The following is a 20,974-nucleotide window of genomic DNA, read 5'->3' as shown; positions in this document are numbered from 1 at the left end:
CGGGCGCGGCCGGCTGCTGGGGCCCCGCGGGGGAGGGGCGGGGGGGGGGGGGCGTCGCCCCGGGCGGCGGCGGGGGGGGGGGGTCGTCGCTCGCGGCCGCAGAGGAGACAGAAGGGGTCGCTCCCGGCCGGAGACCTCCACTTCCCCTTCCCACCAAGGGGCTCCCGCCGGCCCGCCTACAACTTACTCGGGGAGGCTCCGGGTCCCGCGGCTGCTGCCGCCGCTTGCGAGCCCAGCCCCCAGTTGCGGCCCCCGGCGGGGCGGGCGGCGGCGCCTGTTGCTCCATAGAGCTCGAGCTCCGGCTCCGGCTTCTCCTCAGGGGGCCGCCGCCGCCCCCCACTCCGGGCCGGGCTGCTCCCACTCCGGCTCCCCAGCCCCCGGCGCCATGATCCGGGCTCCGGCTGCTGTGGGACCCGCGCTGCCCCGGCCCCGCCCCCAGAGCTGGGCTCGCGCCGGACCCCGGGCTCGCTCCGCCCCTCCCCCACGATCGAGCGCGACCCCCCTCGGGGCATCGCGGCCCCAGCGTCATGCCGGGGGCTCGGCCGCGGGTTGTGCGAGAGACTGGTCGGGCCGCGGGACCCGCCGCCGCTTTGCACCCCCGCGCCTGCCCCTCGCCCCACGTGCGGTCGAACCAGAGCATAGTTTTGGGACAACTTGGCTTAAAGATGGCCCGTGAGGGGAAAATTACTACGGCCCTTGGCAAGCGGGTCCCGCCGTTAATGACACACTGGTGCCATACAAAAATTGTATCCTCTACCCTGCAGTTGCCGGATGGTTTCAGGCCCTGTACTTTGGGATGCTAGGGGCTGCTAGTTCAGAGAGTTAGGACTTGTCTTCTTTCTTTGATGGTACTTACAGACAGCGAGTAGGTCACCTCTTAACCTCCTCCCTCAACCCCATTACACTGCAGCTCTCAGGAGAGAGAGAAGGTAGTTGAGGTAATACCGTTTTACCAACAGAAGTTAGTCCAAAGAGAGAGAAGCTCTCAAGCTACAGGCAGCTCTTCCTCGGTCTGGGGACAGTACTCTGAGTACCTCAGACCTCGAGAAGAGCTGTGTGTCGCTTGAAAGCTTGTCTCTCTCTTTCTCCTCCCAAGAGAAGTAGGACCAAGAAAAGATATTACCTCAACCACCTTCTCTCTAATATCTTGGGATCAACAGGGCTATGAAATACTTAAAGCTTGTCTACATATAAACCCCTACAGCTGCACCACTGCAGCGAGGCCTCTCTTTTCACACCCTTGAGCAATGTAGTTATACTGACCTAATTTCCTGGTTTAGTCCAGGCCTTAGTCTCTCAGAGGAATTATTGTCCAGATGACAAGTCCTTTTTGTAGATTCTCTCTCCACTTTTTTAAATATAATTTGTGAGGCATGAACACAGCAGTGCTTCCGCACCATCATACACTCTAGTATTACCTCTTTCATCATACTTGATATTCCTCTTTGTACATCCAATCATCAGGTTTGGGTTTTGAATCACATAACTAACCAAACAAAAGTCCTAGTGTGATGCTATCTATCATGATCAAGGCTAATATTTTAGCACAGGTATTTTTAACAAAAGTCACAGACAGGATGTGGGCAATAAGTAATAAACCACTGAAGCTGGAGCCCCAGCCCTACCGTCTAGGGATAAAGTTTATGTGCAGGGAAAGTATTCCTGGAACTAGAGGCCCAGAGTTCCAAGGTGAGCCCCCCAACCTAGATCAGATGCATCTGAAATTGGATACTGAAGGCTCGTGGGTGACAAAGGGAATGCCTGTGACCACCACTCAGGAATACCTAAACCAGTCAAGGGAGGCAAGTACTATGAGCACCAAGTCCATGCATTTCGTGAAAACCCAAGGGGCTGCTGACAGTCCAAAGGGCAGGACAGTGAACTGGTAATGAGTCTGGTGTATGATAAATCTGAGGAACCTTCTGTGGCCCTGGAAGATGGAGATGTGGAAATAGGGATTTTTGAAGTTGAGGGAGGAAATAGCTGAGGCCAGGAAAACCATGCAGAACCTCACTTTCTTGAGATAATTATTGAGGCAGCACAGATCTAGGATGGGTCAGAGACCCCCTCTGTCTTTCAGGATTAGGAAATAATGGGAGTAAAATCCCTTCCCCTCTCCCATTCTGGGGCACCACATCCACAGTCCCTACCTGAAGGAGGGCTTGTGCCTTGTGGACTAGAAGTTACTTGTGAGAAAGATTCCTGAAGAGGGATGGGGTGGCGGGTGGGAGGAAGAAAACTGAAGGGGGTATCCTTCCGCTGCTGTTCTCAGCACCCAGCAGTCCGAGGTGATGTGGGACCACACTGGGCTGAAGTAGGAGAGATGGTCTGAAAACAAAAAGGGGGCGGGATCCAGTGTAGGAATTGATATAACGCCCTTAGGCATGCCTTCAAAAGTTTTCTTTGGGGTCTCCCAGGTACCTGTGTGAACCCAGTAGTGAGGTTGAAGTGGAGGGGAGTTGTTGCCTGTGCTTGTAACCCCTGCTCTGTTTTTTAAACAGCTCCTGGCAAGGCAGAGGAGCCAAGAAGTGGATTCGCTGTTGAGGCCTGAAATGCCTCCTCAAAGGTTCCAGGGATTAGAGAGCCAGGGATGTGAGGGTAGCTCTGAAGTCCTTCAGACCATGGAGCTTTGAGTCCATCTGCTCCAAGAAGGAGGAGGTGGTACCCTCAAAGGAAAGATCATGGATGGACTGTTGGACCTCAGGTGGCAATCCTGAGGATTGGAGCCAGGAGCATCTACTCATGACCACGGCCAAAGCCATTGTTCTGGCTGCCACATCAGCTGCATCCTGGGCCACTTGGAGGAAGGCTCAGGCTATGGTCTTCCCTTCCCTCCCGCCATCAGGGCAGAAAACTCTTGCCTGGAGTCCTGTGGCATCAAGTCTTTAAACTTTGCCATGAAATCCTAAATGTTGTAATCATACCTCCCAAGCAAGGCTTCTTGGTTGGAAATGCAAAGCTATAACCCAATCTTCCTACAGAACAGGTCTAGCTTCTTTAAGTCCTTTTGCTTCAGGGTCACACCTAGCTCTCCATATCTGTCCCTCTCATTGGCCACTGTGATCATAAGGGACCGGGGAGGAGGGTGGAAGTACAGGTATTCATACCCCTTGGCAGACACATAGTAGTTTTTCTCTGCCCTTGAGGTGGGGAGGGAGGGAGAGAGAGAGAGGATGGGGTCTGCTATAGGGACCTGATTGGACCCATAACAACCTCAGTGAGGGTTAGGGCCACCTTTGACAGGCCCGCCATGGCCAAAATGTCAATAAGGCTATGTGAGGACTCTAAGAACCTCCTCCTCTAGCCCAAGGTTAGAAGCCACCCTTTTTAATAGCTCCTGATGAGCTCTAAAGTTGTCCTGAGGCACCAAGCTGCTTGGTCCCGAGACAGCTTCATCAGGGGAGGAGGAGGAGGAGGAAGAGGCCTGTACTGGTGGGTGGGCCTTCCTCTTTTTCTTCAGCCCCAACTACATAAGCTAGGCCTAAGTCCTACATGTCAGTACCAGGCTCACTACCGGGTTGGTGCCGGATGGTGCAGTGGAGGAGCCCTCCTCTCGGACACCACTGAGTAGGAACAGCTGGATGGTACTTCCGGTACCGGAGTAAAACCCCACGGGGATTCCTGAATGGCCACTGGACCTGCATCGGCCACTCACCTCTGGGCCAGGTGCCATGGGGAGGGCCTGCACCAAGATCCAGTGGAACATAGGATGGGTATTGGCGGTGACCCCTTGGTTGTGTGGTGGGCTCCACCTCCAACTCTGGGGACTAGTCCTCTTAAGGAGACCATGGGGAAGAGCGGGGAAGTTTTCACTGACGACAGAAGGGCCGTTTTTCCTCTAGTCAGCACCAGAGGGCCCAGTGCCGGGTATCAGCTCGAGGCAATGTTTCCCTTCTGCTCATACTCATCAGAGCTAGTAGTTTTCCCATTGAGGTCAGAGGAACCGGGAACGTCATCAGGTCCCTGGCAGCTGCAAAGACCTCCAGCGTGGAAGGCTCTGAGATCCCACTCGTTCCATGATGTCTCCCCAGCATTGGAGGATGGTCCCGCTCTGTACTCATCAGCACCTACAGAGAGGAGTCAACGGTGGCACTAGCAGAATGGCCCAACGCAGGTTGTACTCTGCTGTATTCCCCTTGTTTGTCCTTCCTTGGTACCCCCTTTTTGACCCTTATTTCTTGTGTTTCTTTCTTGGTACTGGAGCGAGGGAACAGTGCTAAGAAACACAGTGCCTGAGGGGTGCTTTGCACTAAAGCCGAGGTGCTCAGTGCTGAGTCCGACCAGCTTGGCTCTGATGCCGGCCTAAGAGCAGCTTCCATTAGGATAGCTCTTAGTCTAGCCTCCCCGTCCTTTTTTGTACAAGGCTTGTAGTTGCCGAAGATTTGGCAACACTCTCGTACATGAGCTTCTCCCAGGCACTTCAGACAGCTGGAGTGTGGGTTGCTCACCAGCATAGGCTTGCTACAGGAGGCACAAGGTTTGAAGACCACAGACCGGGGCATGTCCCACCCCACGGTTGAAAGGAACCCCTCTAAGCTAAGAGAGGGGGTCTAATTATATACATTAAAATATCTACACTATGTACACTACTACTAGAAATTAAAACTGAATATAACTAAACTAGAGAACAACAGGAAAAACCACTGAATGATCGCCTTGCAAAAGCAAGATAAGTTGTTCCAGCGACCGTCATGGGTGGTAAGAAGGAATCACGAGGGTGTGGGGCCAGCCGGGCCCCTTATATCGGGGCATGAGCACACAGCACTAGAGGGTGCTACAGCCAGCCCGACGGATACCACTGAAGGAAAAAACTCTCTGGTGATGGTGCATGCAGCACACAAACACCTAACGTGAAATGGACATGAGCAAGCACTCAAAGAACTTCTCATTACCTACTTCTCTATATATCATTAAATATTTTATATACTTTTATAATGTCCCTTCTTATTCATCCCCTTTCTAAGGTAAATAATGTATACATACTAGGCAGTTTACAGAACAGAAAGCCATGGACCCTATCACCCCAGAATTTACCATCTAATTGGTAATGACCTGGGGGGGAAGAAGATCAGCTGTTCATCACATGCTCTGGGATTATTTGAATGACCTTGAAGCAAATTCCCATTATGGATTCCCATAGGGCATCTCCTTATGATAAAATGGTGTCAATGGTTGAGAAAGTCCAGCAACATTAGCATGTATATTTCACTTCTGAGCCCTGAGGTAATCCATTAGTGCTGTGAATACCATCTCTGTGCCATTCCAGCAGTATGAAACCAGAATGGCAGAGGTCTAAACTACCAGGGAGGGTCAACTGCTGATGGAGTTGGTCTGCCATCATCCTCTTGGATAACTTTTCCCCAGAAAGAAGTTTGAGGGCAGGTGGTAGTTTGCTTGGTATTTTACCTTGTACGTATGGGAATCCCCACAAGCTGTTGTCCAATTCAGTGAGTCACTCCCATTCTTACAAAGTTATTTTTATTTATCAATGATTAGTACAGAACAATTATTCCATTATTAAGAGAAAAACATTTCTTATAAAAATCTGTATAATCCCTAGACAAAAGCAGCAATTCAAGTAAGTTTACTTTCCTTCCCTTCCCTTTTTTTCCTGAAATGACGTAGAAGGAACAGCGTGCTTAGAAGAGCCAGATTCCTCTTCCTTTTCATGGGGACGTTTTCTGGTTGTGGTTGGCTAGAAGAAAGAGGCAGGAGCATGACTATGCAAGTCAAAACAGAAATACCTAACACCTTTAATTTTAATATATGTTCAGAATGAAGACAGAGCCCAACTATCATGCCTACTGTGAGTTCAAGATGTTTAAGAAACTCTCCTTGCTGCCTCCCATATGACAACTGAGAGCAAAACACAATCAACAATGGAAAAAGATTCAGAGTCATCATCATCTGCACTCTCACCATTACCAATCCTTAAAACAATTTATCAAGTTGCCTGTCACTCCACAAAATTGATATGACTAGTTCTCCCTCTTTCTTGATCATCTGTCATTTAGTAAACACACATTTGTTCTAAGTCTTATTTGTCCTGGTTACATCAAAGCCCCCTCGTGTGTCAATTTTTCCTAGACTGACAACAACCAGATGTCAGATTTCAGAGTAGCAGCCGTGACACTCTGAAGGATGATGCACAAAAAATCTGATCAAGGAACTGCAACAAATAATTTCTTTCCAACTTAAACTAAATGTGATAAACAATTTAAGAACATATTAAAAGTTCTGATTACAACCAAGGCATCTGAGCTGGATTTATTTACAGCAAGGATGCAATAATAGCTACCTGTCTTAAGATGGGATGATCCTTACGTTACCCACACAACAGTGGGGACTGGCAATGGCCTCCCCAATCAGCAAGCATATATGATCCTCTAACATCAGACAGCTGCTCTTAATCCCCTCTCTTACTCTCTCCATTCTTTCCCCTCAAAAAAGTAAAACAAAATCAAGCAAGCACCCAGCTCCCCACTCAATCTTGCTCTTATCTTTCTTTGTTACCATCTTCCAGTGACAACCCTGCACACAATCTCAAGCCTTCACTTAATGTCAGTTCTTCCTAGGATATTAAGTATCTGGATCCCTAAGGCTCTGATACATCAAATATACTCAAGCATATGGTTAATTTTAAGCACATGAATAATCCTACTGAAGTCTACTGGGACTATTTATGCACTTAGAATTAAGCACATACTTAAGTGCTTTGATAAGGCCTAAATACCTACTAGTTCTACCGGTGAAAGGTATAGTAATTGGCAGAGCTAACCAGCATAGTGCTACATAACACTAGCTTGAAATTAAAAGTTTCTGCAGGGTAAATATTCAAAATCAATTTTTACTACTATCAAAGGATTTCTTTCAAATCTCAACTTTTCTGCATATAAAATATGTCATTTTATTCCCACAGTGATGCTGCATGATTGAAATATGACCATTTATATCAATGATACTGCCACTGTTAGACAATCGCAACAGATTTTGTACGACGTATATCTTGTAAGGTGTCAATGGAAAAGTTACGATTTTCCAAATAAGATTATCCTGTTTAAATCCACATATCATCACTGTATTTGAAGTTATGGGCATATATCTCAAATGTGTGTGTTCCTGGGGTAACACCCACAAAGTAGTTTACATCCAGTTTATCCAGCACATCGTGAATGAACTATTCAAGTTTGTTGGCCCACTAAATACACTTAGCTCTCATAATGGGCCACAGAAGAAACTCATTATACCCAGAAAGATCTTCCTGTGGACACCTCAGCACAGATATGGCCAATGGCTGCCCCTGAGAGTCATCAAGCCATGTATGGACAGACGATATGCTCATGTGATTCTGCACTCCATTTTGTGCCAGTAACTTTCCATGAACTGGGCTGTGAGCTTTGTTTGAAACAGAAAATTTCCAGGCACATGGCAAAGGGTAGAAAAGACCCCTAAAATGACTCCATTTTGCCTCTTTCCTGCTCTGATTCTCTGGACTATGGATTTACAACTAAAAGGAGGATATTGAACAATGGACTGAGGATCTTCCAATTTTTTGGAAGTTACCAGAGAGACTTTTCAAGCCAGCTCGCGAGCCTCATGCAGCTCTTTTACAGCTGAAGTGTGGCTCATGGAGCTCCCACACACCCCCATTCTCCACCTACCAGACTGGGGGGAGGGAGGCTCAGGGCTGCTGACCTGCGGCAGGGTGGTAGGGCTAAGAGCTTCTGTCAGAGATGACTGGTGCCTGCTGAGAGTGTGTGTGTGGGGGGGAAGGGGTACAGTTTAAAGATTCACACACACACCCAACAGCTTGAGTCATACATCCCAGATTCACTCCCCTCTTACCCTCAGCGGCCCTTCTCTGCAGCTCCCAGGTGTTAGCTCCATGTGAAGAGACAGCAGCAAACAGCTGGAAGCTGCAGGGCGGGGCCACTGCTTTAGCTCCTCAGGGAGATGCAGCAGCAAAAGCAGCGGCTCTCCCTGTAGCTTCCAGCTTGCCAGCCCCAGGAGCTGCTGTGCAGGGAGGTGACCTGGCAGCACCAGGTGACCTAGCGGGGCCAGCAAACCTTGACAAAAATCGGGGGGGGTGAGGGGAAGAGGGAGAGAGGCATGTGACCCCAAATATCTCCCCAGGATCAAGGCGTCAGGCCTGCAGAGTGTGCCTGCCAAGGCTCGGGGCTTCAGCAGGAGCAGGGACAAAGCCCCAAGTCCTGGCAGGCATCTCCTGCATAGCTGAAGACCCAAGCCCCAGCAGGTCCATCCCGGCTCTCCAACTTCTGAAGATTGTCATATGCGGCTCGGGCGTTCAGTGAATTTGGCCGCCCCTGGTCTAGAACATCACTTCTACAAACCTGATATAAGAACACTGCAATTACTGTATGCATATGATCTATTAACCATTTTAATTCTCTTCTTTTCTTAATAAACCTTTAGATTTTAGTTAAAGGATTGGCAGCGGCGTGATTACTGGGCAAGATCTGAGTTATATATTGACCCGGCTAAATGCCGATCTCTCCAGACTGGAAGAACCCAATGTTTAATTAAATTAGTTTTCAGTAACCACTCATCAGAGTCCAGTGTCTGGATGGTGAGACAAAGGCCTGAATGCCTCAGGAGACTGCATTTTTAATTTGTTGTTAACCAGTGCAGTGAGACAGAAGTTTATTTTTGCTACGGGCTTGGTATAATCTAACTATATAATAACCACCGGTTTGAGTCTTTCCAATTTTTCAGCAGTTTGTCCTGAATCTGGCACTCTCAGCTGTGACCTACTCAAGGTAACACCAAGCTCAGTGTGTTTTAAATGCAAACTAAAAAACAACAAAGCAAAAAACATACCAGTCTTGATGTCTGTGGTGGATGCATAGAGACTCTTGTTTGTGAGAGTAGCTCTTGAAATGTGCTCTTCATACTTTCATCCTGTGAAAAATTATAAACATTTAGTTACATGGAATGTTTGGAAAAAAATTCTAAGATATGGCTGGTCAGGTGAGTCCTGTGGTTAGGGCATTGCACTACCATGTGATCCTCAAGTTAGGTTCCCAGGACCAGTCTCCCTGGGGCTGGGAATGCTGAAGAGGCTGCACACTTAGTAGTAATTCTTACAAAAGATAGTTAGGAAAGGTATTGAGAGACTCCATGCAACCCTCTTCAGCCTGTGATAGTGGGAGAGGGAATTAAAAGCTTCAATTTGAAGGGAGCTTTCAAAAGTAACATTCTTTATGACGGTCCAGGAAAATATACCAAGTCTTACAATTATTTATATATTTCTGCTATACCATATTTACTGATTCATCATACACCACATACAATTGACTGCGGCACCAAAGAACAATAAAAACAGACACTCTGAAAGCTGCCTGAGATTTTAAGAACTACCATATTAAAACTTTAAAGAAAAAAAAAGGGGAATGGAGTAAGCAGGGTCAGTGACAAATGAACAAGGAGAAGGAAGGTTAAAAAAAAGCACGGGGGTTTAACAAGGAGTGGCCATGCATTTTTAGGGATTTTTTTTTTTTAAGTGTCATTTAGAAGTTGGGAAAGGGGTTGAGAGGCAAAGTCCATACCCTAGAGGCCACTACAGCAAAGGCATGTGGTGTTTGGACAGAAATGCCAGTCAGGATGAAGATATGGAAGCTGCTAATGAATCTACACCATTAAAAGCTTTAAAAATCAAGACTACAAACTCAAGGCCAATGACTTTATAGAGAGCCAATATACAAAAGTCAAGGAACATGCAATACGATCACAGCAGCTCAAATACACTGTTGCATTTTAAACAAGCTGCAATCGATGAGGAAGACAGCCTGCTAAAAGGGAATTACAGTAAACAAGTCTCATAGCTACAAAGGGCACATGATGCCATTGTAAGATGGTCATAGCATAATGGGAAAATACAGTTTTGTACTATGTCTTGCATGGGGGATGCCATGGAAAGAGTGTTGTGAAGAGCTAAGAAAGTTCTTAACCTGACTCAGTGCTTCCAACAAATCCCCTCAACAACAACACACACACACACACACACACACACACACAAACCCACACACAGAAGAGAGAGAGAGAGAGAGAGAAATTCAGGGTATAGGATTCTGCCTACCCAATCCCCCACTGGAGAGACAATTTGCTCATAGAGAAGTTCCAAAACTGTGAACCATGAAGCATATGGTGGTAGTCTGTGGACAGGCTGATTGGTCACAGGATACTGTTCTCCTGGTTCTCAGCTCCTGCTACAGGTATCCAGGTTCCTCACTGCCTGTAAAAGTAGCTGGAAGCAAGGAGAAGAAGCCAAACTTGTTGCTTCCACTAGGCCAGGGTTTGCTGCAGAAGAGGAAGAGGGGAGGAAAGAGGAACCAGTCAACAGGCAGAGAAAGGAAGGAAATGGCTGGGAAGCACGTGCAATGGAAATGGGGAGACTTGCACAAGTGGAAATGTAGTATGATCAGAAGGAGAGAAAGAAACAGAACTGATGGGAGATTATATTTTAAAAAGCAGCAAAAATAACATGATTAACTTTTCCCAAAAGAGGACAGGGCACTCCCCACATTAAAAAATAAAAACACATCAAGTCATGTCTTAGTGTTAATTTTCCAGGGAAGCTAGTGCTGTAGCTGCACAGATCTACACCTCTACCCCGATATAACGGGACCCGATAGAACACGAATTCGGATATAACGCGGTAAAGCAGCGCTCTGTGAGGGCGAGGCTGCGCACTCCAGCAGATCAAAGCAAGTTCGATATAACGCAGTTTCACCTATAACACGGTAAGATTTTTTGGCTCCCGAGGACAGCGTTATATAGGGGTAGAGGTGTACCTTGCAATGGCAAATGGAAAGAGAGGTGGTCCACAGTCGTTAATGTGAGGGGTGTTGTCCAACCGGGCACTCTCTCTTACCATGTGATCCAGACCACAAATAAATTTGAGAACCTCTGGTTTGATTCCCGCCTTGTAGTTATGACTCAAACTACTACAAGACAACTCCACAATCATCTGAAAAGCACATCTCTGTTAATGAGATGAATTATTCTCTGGATGGAAGTGGGGTCAGACATGCCTCATATGGCCAGTGGGAGAGGACATGCACACACAGAGTTCATCAGTGTCCAGGGCTACAAGAAAACAAACTGCTCTGGTGATAATACAGGTGTGGACTATACCTTGAATGGAACTGTATGACGTGATCGTGAAACCATGCAACATAAGCTTCGCAAATAACAGACCCAGTATATTCAGAGCAGACCCAGATATTAGGTTAAATATGTGGCTAGTCTTTTGGGAACTCTTCTCTACTCCTTAGGCAAGACTTGAGTCCATCACTTCCAGGAAGACATGCGTTAGCCCACACACGCATACATGGAAATTTCGAAGGACAACATTCTGTGAGGACTGCAACAGTAACTGGCAACACTAGTTCAGCAAAATTGGCTGCACAATCCTCCATAGAATCCTGTGGTCTCTGTACCATCAGAATGATTAATTTTGGTCAGCTGGTTACTGTATGCATTACAAGAAAGAACAAAATATTATTGCTATTGTCCTATCTTTTCATTCCTCAATGGATCACCGAGTACTCGCTGAGCTAAAACTGGGCTTGCAGTATCATTCAACCAGCTTTGACCATGTAAAATTGTGGCACATATGGGCCTTATTCACATCAAACCAGGATCACCCACCAAAAACTGAAACAGAATAGGTCACCGTGCACTTTAGGGCAAGATTTTCAGAGACACAAATAGTAGCTAACTGCCATTTGAACTTTTGGAAATTGCTTGCTTAATATCCATTTTGTTAATATTAGTTTCTTGAAACTAGAATACAAAGCCTGATAGAGTCCAGGTAAAAACAGTGGACGCTATAAAACCTATCTTGAATGCTGCTCTTTCTGCTCTAGGTCTTGAGTAGGCCATTGGAGTTTAAAAAAAAAAAATGGGGGGGGGGCTAATTTTAGTTTAAAAGGGAAAAAATTTCAACACTAGATTGGCGGTCTTACTGGTTAAAAAAATGTAGTGTTAAGAAATGAAAATTTGGACAGAGGGGTTGAATTATTATTAATAGCTGAAAGTTTCTCAAAGAAGCTAAAAATACTAAGACATTTCAAACTCTTGTGGCCTGATAGACATCATCTGCATATCCGATGCACGCATCCATCGTGCTGCTCCTATGCTAGTTTTTAAAAACAATACTTAGATAATGGCAGAGAGAGTGGAGGGCCATCAGCGCCTCGCTGCACAGTTACAGGAACTCAAGTGGCTCGTCTGGTTGTGCTCAAGTGGCCTGGCATCAGAACTGAACATTTGGGATGCTGGCCTTCAGAGCAGCCAGGGGTACATCACCTGCAAACCACTCGTATAAGATGGCAGCCAGGTGTGTAAGGAAATATTTTTAAAAATAGGGATTGACTGACATTTGGAGTTTGATGGGTGGAGGGTAGAAACCATAGCAGTCCCATCTTAAAGTAAAGTATTCCTGCCCCCTATATTTTTGTCAGATGAAAGAAGCTTTCCCCTGCTAGTTGTGAAGTGAGCCGAGATTAAAATCCTGCATACAAAACTCTGTTTCCAAGTTATCACCAAAGACCTCTGCTGTGATGCAAATGTGTATCGTCTATTAAATGCTGAATAATTTGTCAGATTTCCTTTTGGCCAAAGCATTACTTTTCCAGGGCGACACCCCAGGCCGTATCTGTCAGTTCAAGAATGGCTTGGTATTTGTGTCTTGGCAAACCTAGTGTCTAAATTCACGGTCCTATTATGACCATTAACCCAAAGCACCATTTTTCAGCTGTGATATTCTTTTAAACTCTTTTCTGACCTGTGTGTCTGTCAGTCTCACTAAAACTACAGTGTGGCAATCAGAGCCCTCCACAGAGGAGGAATACAACCAGAATTTTAAGAAATTCAACTGACTACACTTTGAAACGTCTCAAATTCCCATCTCGTCTATAATGCCACTCCCACTTATCTTTTATCCCTTGTAATTTATTGCCTTCTTTCCCATTATATCCAGCATCAGTGGTTTTTAAAATGCATCTAGCAGTGTTTACTATAAAATAAACTGCACAGAACTAAAACCTAAAATGTAAATCTGTACCCAGTTAATTCACTCCAGGAGTTTCACGGGTCTGCAGAGGTACAGAATTGTGAGTGAACCCAGAAGAATGCAGAGTAGGAATTTTCCAATTCCAAGCATCATAGTTGGTCTGATGACAATGAAGTCACAAAAGGAACCCCTTCCACACTGTAGACTCCATTCAAGCAAGGATCTGACATGCTGCACGGGTCCCCTAATGATCATAGCGGTTACCCTTCCCCTACCCCACTCCGAACTCTGAGGTGTGGAGCATACTCTCTTGCTGGGCAATTGCTGGCTCACTCCTCTTCAGACATTGGTAATCTCTTGAAAAATCAAACCACTGAACAATTATTGAATTTTCATTAAGGAGGAGCTATTAAGCCATGAGAGAGACTGTTCTAAGCCACCTTATACAGCTAGTCTAACTAGCCATAATGTTTCTTGTGAAACAAGTCTTATATATATGCCACATGATAACAAATAGGTCATACCCTCCCAGAATGTTATTGCTGTACTGTACTTTAAATACATGTCCCAACACATACCTGAAGCCAGGGATGTTCTAAGGCTTTTTCCGTTGTAAGACGTTTATTTGGATCCACTACTAACAGCTTCTTCACAAGATCCAAAGCTAAAATAACAAAATAAGATGATTGGCATAAAGCCAATAATCTAATGACTCCATAACTTTAAAATAAATGATCCAATGTGTTTAAGGCAGCACAAAGGATTGTAATGTACATTAATAAAATAAATCTAAATATTTCACTTTAGAGCATGGAAGCTCAGGGTTAGCAAAAGTGTTTTCTTCCATTAACAAGTAAACACTTCCTGCTTTGTAAGCCATTTCACACATTCACTTTTAAGACACTGTTCTGAGTACACATGCTTTACTCCACTGTCCAATGAAATCCTCTTGTGTTATCAACGGTGCTCATCGGTAAATACATACTAAGGCCTAAAACTGTTATGAATGCTTGTAATACTGCAAGTGCAGTTATGTGACCACATTTCATTGTGGGTGCAAAACTGCACTCATTTAAAAACCTAACTACCTACACCAAATCAGGTAGTTAGACTTCCAAATGGGAGGCCAGGTTGAGACCTAGCTAAGATTTGGTGCCTGAGTCAATACAGCCTGAGTGCCTACATTTAAACAACATATTACCAGTAACACATACCTCCTGCAGATTCTTATACAAGTGTCTACTGCATTTTTAGGGCAGTTTCCTCCACTCAAGCATTTTAACCAGGACCATAAGACTTTTGGTTTGATTGCATAATAAAAAAAGTCTTAACAGGCATTGTGAAAAAGCAATAGTTATATTGGTCTCACCTAAAGTAGACTGACCGGATCTTGGCTCTTCACTACACCTGGTGATTCTGTTGTACTGACTGGGACTACTTATGCCCTTAGTATAACTTGCACTATTTTAAATGATGTCTAATTTATTTTCCTATTGTCTTAACTCTACTTGGACATTGGCACTATTTTGGTCAGCTTCAGACTTTTCAGAACTGGGTTGAACTTGGTACGGTTATTAGAAAGAGCATAACCTCAACACTAATAAGAAACTCCTCTGATTATCCAGAGGAGTTAGTGAAAGCTGCCCAATGGAAATGTTTTGACCTCTCTTACCCAGAAGGCCGAGAAGCGAAATTATTTCATGTCTATAAAGAGCTCTGAAGACAGAAAGTGCCATAGCAATAGCTGGGATAGCCATGGTAAACTGGGCAGCAAACGCAGATCCCTGGGTACATACTTGGGCAACAAGCCCAAGCCAATGGTGGTGCTACTTCGGCAATGCTACTATCCTTAGTGCACTAGCTGAAGCAGAGCTAGTGCAGGTGTCTCTATGAGAACTGGGATTCACACCTCTCCGCTGAAATGTAGACGTACCCAAAGATACCAATTAAAGTACAGTAGAAACTTAGAGGGTCAGCAAAATACTTCTACAACCATTGTAATGTAAACATACCCATATCTGACACATGCTTCCATTCTCTTGGAATAAATGTGTATTCTCCACGGGTAATTTGATCTTTCAGACATAGCTGAGTATTTTGTTCATTGAATGGTGGATATCCACACAGGCTAAATAAAAGAGAAAAAAAATATAATGGCTAATGCAGCTTTTGCCACAGCAGTTGAAAGACTTACTGCTGTAGAGAATATGCATTTCACAACATCAGTTCCAGGATTGAAAATATGACACACACACTCATTAGCAAACGTACTTAAATGAAGGCCTAAGACCTCCACCCATGTATGACTGTTCAATTGAATTGTCAGCCATGAAGTGTCTTACCATACAAAAAGAATAACTCCTAAACTCCAGCAATCCACAGCACGGCTATACCCAGCTGTCCCAAGTGAATTGAGAACTTCAGGGGCGAGATACGTGGGAGTACCACATAACGTTCTCATAAGTGATGATTCTCCAAGAATCTTGGATTGTCCAAAATCTGTAATCTTGTATATGAGAATAACACTGTCAGTTTTTATTTTAACACGTTAGAATACACTATACTAGACAGCATGCATCAGGAGAGAGATTTATGGCTCTAATTTCCAAGACATTTTGCCAGTACACAACTATGTACTAAGCTCTACCCAGCAGAGGACTTCAGCAGAAAACTCAGCAGAACAAAAGATTCTTTTTTTTTTTTTTTTTGGGGGCGGGGGCGTGGGGGGGGGGAGAAGGGGTTGGGGACAGAGAGATTTGAGTTTTAGTGCTAGCAAAGACAGCTGGATTGAACACCAGTCTGAAGTATTCCATTTATCCCCAGATTGGAGAATAGCATAAGTAGCAGCACTATGGATTCATGGCTACCATGGAGAGACTATTATATGTAGAGCAACGGTTCAGTCTCCAAACCTACTCAATACGTACTTAAGTCTCTCAGGCAAAAACACAAACTGACACCAAATCACATGGATAATTACCGAAATGTTGGCCATGACTCCATGATTAAGACTACTGACATATTCAAGTAAAGCAGAGTCTTATTCCACTGATTGCTATGTGAAATACTAAATGCGAAAATTCTTATTCATACTTATGTGTATATATTGATTGAAATATGCAGGAGAGAGGAAGCAATTTCTAAAGGTTGTGAAAGAACCTTAACTCAAGATGTCCTGTATTTTTAGACTCTATTATTTAGGAATGAGCATCATCAATCTTAATGCCATGTTAATTTTTTTTATGTTGGAATTTAATATTTAGAGAAGAATTGCTAAAGAACATTCCAAAGTTTCTGAATAAAGAACATCAAAATAAAAGAAAAAAGATCCAGAGATAGAAGATTCTTCCTTACCTTTATAAGACAAGTTTCCTCAGAAGATGAAAGTAGCACATTCTCTGGCTTTAGATCCCGATGTATAATACCATTTTCATGAAGATACTATGCAAACACACACACACACAAAACACAGAATGCATGCATTAAAATGTAACTTCCAAGTCTTTCCAATGATGATGATGCAAGTAACTGAAACAGATTCATTTGAGAAGTGTGTATTTGAAGCTATATGGTTCACAAAAAGATTTAAAGTATTCGTCAGCTGCTGCACAGCAGCTTCTAATCTCCACAGGCAGACGATGTAGAACAGGAAAGCTATGCCCTCCCTGCAGTTCATCCATATGCCACATTATCAGAACAGATTCTTCAGGATGACGCTAAGGAATTTTGGTCCTCAATCTCTTTTTTATTGATATTAACAGTCAATATCTTTTTCTGTGTTCAAACCCTCTTAAATTAAGTATATTTCCCTGCCTTAGTTTGCCAAGGCAGACACCACTATACAGTGGCATTGGAACAATTTGTATAGTGGAGGTGTGACATTATGCTCCATATTCTTTATGGAAATATGATTATGATATGGATATGACATAACTGTCTGTACTTTATGCAAGATAGCTCATGTAAGATATCATTGGAAATGATCCATTGAATCTATTTCCCCATGTTAAGTATTCTCACACCTCTTATCAAACTGTCTTGATTCTCATTACAAAAGTTTTTTCTCTTAATTAATTAGACTCTTAGAGTTGGTAGAACAACTCCCACCTTTTCATGTTCTCTGTATGTGTGTATATATCTCCTGGGAGGCGTCCTGGGACATAACTGTGACACTACTAGGTCAGGTGGTCTGGTCACCTAATACACTATCTTGGACTTCTAAGAATTTTCCACTCTCAGAAGGAGGAGGTTAAGTTTGGGAAACAAAAGGCTTTCCGCCTTATGTAAATTCTATTTAAGGCTGGGAGGGAAGGCATTCCAGACTCTCCTCTTTTGCCTATCCAAGAAGAAAGGCTGCTGAAAGTACCTAAGGGGAGAAAGAAACCAACCTGAAGGGAAAGGCAGGGGTGAGTCCAGACTGAGACATGGGTCCAGTCTGTTACTCCTGAGGGCATTCTGCAACAAAAAAATAAAAATTCTGCACATATTTTAAAAGACTGCAAAATTCTGCAAGCTTTATTTGTCAATAAATAAATGCAGAGGCACCAGCATGGCAGTGGGGAGCACTGGCCACTGGCTTCACCCTGCAGCCTCCCCACCCTCCACCCCTGGGACACAGATTGAGTGGTGAGACTGTGCCCCACCCTGATACAGCACAAGGACTCGGCCTGCCCCAGAAACACCCTGGGGCCCTGCCCCTCTGTGCCAGGAGCACCAGGTGTGGGGCAGGCAGGCTCAACCAGGAAGGATCCAAGTGTGGAGGGGCTCAGTGTGGGGTGATCCAGGTGTGGGGTGAGAGGATTCTGTGGGAGACAATCTGGGTGCAGGCAGCTCAGTGGGGGGGTCTAGGTGTTGGGAGGGGGTATCTGGATGCACAGAGGCTTGTTGGGGGGGTTCCAGGAGCAGGGGCAATTGGACTCTGCAAGGGCTTCCAGGTGAATGTGGTTGGGGTCTGGGTATGGGGGTCTCAACAGGGGGGTCTGGGTGCTGGGGGAGTGGGGCTTGGTGGGAGTCTGAATGCAGCTAATTGGGGGTCAGTGGTGTGGGGGTCTGGATGTGGGGACTCAGGGTGGTGCAGGGGGTGGGGCTCATCAGGGTGGGGGTTTGAGTGCAGGGAGTTCAGTGGCGGGTGGTGTGGATGCAGGGGTTGGGGTCTGGAGGCAGGGGGGCTCCAGATGCAGGGGTTGAGGTTCAGTGAGATGGGGTTTGGGTATGGATAGCTAGGGAGGTTTCTGGGTGTGCAGGGTGAGGCTTGGTGGGGGTGTCTGGGTACGGGAGGTCCAGATGCACAGGGGTTGGGTGGAGCTCCCCGTACAGCGACCCCTCCCTCCGCAACTGAGGAGCAAAGGGGGCAGGAAGCAGGAGAGGATGCTGAGCTTCCTGCAGCTGGGGGAGGTTTCTGAGAGTGGGTCTGACAGCACTTGGGGCGGAGGCAGTGTGCAGAGCCGAGCCCCCTGGCTAACCGTACGCATAGGAGCCTGAGGGGGGCCATCCCGCTGCTTCCGGGAGCCGCGTGGAGCGGTCCCCGACCCTGCTCGCTGGCTAGAGCGCCGGAGCAGGGCAAGCCCCAGACCACACTCCCCACTGGGAACTCGATGGCCAGATTAAAATGGCTTGCGGCCCGCAGGCCGTAGTTGGCCCACCCCTGTGGAAGAGAGTGGAACCTTTCCAGGTTGATTAGCATAATAACTAAAGGAACACTGGCCTAAATCTCTTCTATGAATAAGGAGAAGAGTTCACCCACTGCTGTAAAAACACATGCAAGTACAAATGATAGAAGTAAAGAAGTTACACTGATTGCCAGTCAGAGAAAACCCATATTTTTCTTTATACAAATTCAGGACTATTTACCTTTACAGCCAACAGCATCTGATAAAAATAGAGCTTGCAGGTAGCTTCTTTCATCTTGGTTGATCTCGACACTCTGTCATATAACTCTCCTCCTTCCATCCTGAAACAGAAGTACAGAAAGAGATTCAATATATTGGTTTCAGAAGTTAGACCTCACTGGGAAAGCCTGAGACTGAAAAGCTTCTCTAAACAAAAAGACCCCAATGAAAAGTAAAGTATATTCATTTTCTGAAATGCATCCATTGGGCACATGTTTATAAATTCTTAAACGTGACCTGCAAAGTAAAAATAAATTGGTCTTGAGCTGGCTGAAACTAAACCCATGGAAGATGGAGGTGATGTTAACAGGAAAGCAGAAGCACTATTCCAAGGAAGTTCACCACCTGGCCATTGCTTGTCAATGTAGCAAAAAGCCTTGGAACACCTTCTATCCTCTTTGGGTAGCCAGGAGACTTCACCCTTCTTATCACGCAAACCTGTAGATACAACAATCCATGCTCTCATCATCTTCAGACTGTACTACCTGGGACTGACAGTGAAGACCATGCAGAAGCTGCAACTGGCTCATCATCTGGTCGGTCACTTACCTTTTTCTGGCTCCCCAAAAAGTTCTAGATCCAGGTTAAGAAGCAGATCTCGAACAGTAAAGATCTCAATGATCCAGGCCTGTGCTCTTTTTGAGACTCTCTCTACTTATGTGATCCATCACAGCAGCTGCAGTTGATCAGGATGACAGGGTAGAGAATCCTGCAGGAGTGGAGTGTCTCTGCAGCTCCAAAAGAATGACTTTCCTGTCTATCCTAACCCCCAGTTTTACCAAGGTTTTGGATAGCACCTGAGATCATCATAAAGTCAGGTTGAAGTTATATGATTTTATTTATGGTAGAAAAACATTTACTCTGGAACAAATTGAATGCAAATTACTTACAATTCCAAAACAATGTAATAATCTTCTGCATCAAAGAAGTTTTTTATCTTGATTAAGCAGGGCTAGCAAAAGAGGAAGGAAACAACAAAATGACACAATCATTTTATGAAAACTAATATTACAAGAAAATATTACCCCAAAAATAATTTCAGAATGGTGTGTAGTCCAAGGTATACATGGCAAGACACCTTGCTGATATAGGTTTCTCTTTTTAAAAAAATGCAAGTGAAATTTTATATTAATCGTAGTGAGACTAATGTGACAGGTTGTCTGCTTAGTGCAGACATGTGCCATGGAAGTTTTCCCCAAAAACATTTCTCTCAATTAACCTCAACCACAATCTGAAACACCCTTTTTATTCTTATGATGAGCTCCCACACAGCTCTGCCAATGCATTCTGTCTAGTCAATTATACTATTCCACTGTACTTGACTTCCCCTTTTGTGGGGAGTTTACATACAGCAAAAGGGAGAGAGAATTTAAAAAAAAAACAGAAAAAAGGGTAAAATTTAGTAAATCCACTAAAATTGCCAAAGGAATTCAGGAGCAGGTATAAGGCTTACTTTTTTTCCTATTAAATTTAGTCAATTTCAAATTGATGGCGTGTCTAAGATATTTGGAAGTGTACTACTTTTGTGGGGTTTATTATTTAAGTCAATGGAAAGTTTCAAACAATGTTATTGAATTAACTCTGATCTGAAGATCCGCACACTGGAAGTTCTGATTGACTAGACAAGGGTAGTCAATAGGTGCACCATGGGCCTAATCTGGACCACCAGACATTTTTGAATAGACCCTGAAATGTTTTTATTTACTTATCAATTTTTTTTTATTATTATTTCCTCTGGAGTCTGGACCTTGACTATACCTTGACACCAAAAAATAATAATGAACTACCCTGGATTAGGGTCTCTGTCCAGAAGCAGTTTCAACCATGTGGTTCTGTGGAGATTTGGTCTAGGCCAAAGCTAGGTCAGCAAGCTTGGCCATCTCACAATGTTCACAGAAAGATGCATCAAGGGAAGTCTTATTTTCTGATGCAGTGGTTCGAGCAGAGCCCAAGTAAAGAAAATTTCAATCCAAATTTCGATTTCAAAGATGCAAGTTGTGGAAAAGTTACAACAAGCATGTAAAGATATGGCGTAGAACAGAAAGTGTTT

The 20,974-nt window shown here is 44.8% G+C and overlaps 2 protein-coding genes across 20 annotated transcripts in view; both read right to left on the bottom strand.

Annotated features, from left to right (window-relative positions):
- The window catches only part of TTC28 (tetratricopeptide repeat domain 28), a 435,889-nt gene extending 435,500 nt beyond the window's left edge, over positions 1 to 389 (bottom strand). For both annotated transcript variants that reach the window (XM_034791355.1, XM_034791356.1), the window contains exon 1: positions 188 to 389. In XM_034791355.1, coding sequence (XP_034647246.1) covers positions 188 to 286 — 99 coding nt within the window. In that variant the 5' untranslated portion in view covers positions 287 to 389. The remainder of the gene's footprint in view (positions 1 to 187) is intronic.
- A 5,081-nt stretch (positions 390 to 5,470) lies between these two features.
- The window catches only part of CHEK2 (checkpoint kinase 2), a 49,031-nt gene continuing 33,527 nt past the window's right edge, over positions 5,471 to 20,974 (bottom strand). For 15 of the 18 annotated variants that reach the window (XM_034790827.1, XM_034790816.1, XM_034790820.1 and 12 more), the window contains 8 exons: positions 19,815 to 19,876; positions 18,887 to 18,986; positions 16,391 to 16,477; positions 15,379 to 15,542; positions 15,049 to 15,164; positions 13,615 to 13,700; positions 8,839 to 8,919; positions 5,471 to 5,695 (listed from right to left, as the gene is read on the bottom strand). In XM_034790827.1, coding sequence (XP_034646718.1) covers positions 5,585 to 5,695; positions 8,839 to 8,919; positions 13,615 to 13,700; positions 15,049 to 15,164; positions 15,379 to 15,542; positions 16,391 to 16,477; positions 18,887 to 18,986; positions 19,815 to 19,876 — 807 coding nt within the window. In that variant the 3' untranslated portion in view covers positions 5,471 to 5,584. Of the gene's footprint in view, positions 5,696 to 7,661; positions 7,748 to 8,838; positions 8,920 to 10,096; positions 10,318 to 13,614; positions 13,701 to 15,048; positions 15,165 to 15,378; positions 15,543 to 16,390; positions 16,478 to 18,886; positions 18,987 to 19,814; positions 19,877 to 20,974 lie in introns of those variants that run through there. The other 3 variants (XR_004648232.1, XR_004648233.1, XR_004648234.1) reach the window with 3 other exon arrangements.

Source organism: Trachemys scripta, chromosome 15, assembly GCF_013100865.1.
Source record: "Trachemys scripta elegans isolate TJP31775 chromosome 15, CAS_Tse_1.0, whole genome shotgun sequence".
NCBI classification, from domain to species: domain Eukaryota; kingdom Metazoa; phylum Chordata; order Testudines; family Emydidae; genus Trachemys; species Trachemys scripta.
The sequence above is the reverse complement of the archived record's forward strand: the minus strand, read 5'-3'. Positions and strand labels throughout refer to the sequence as shown.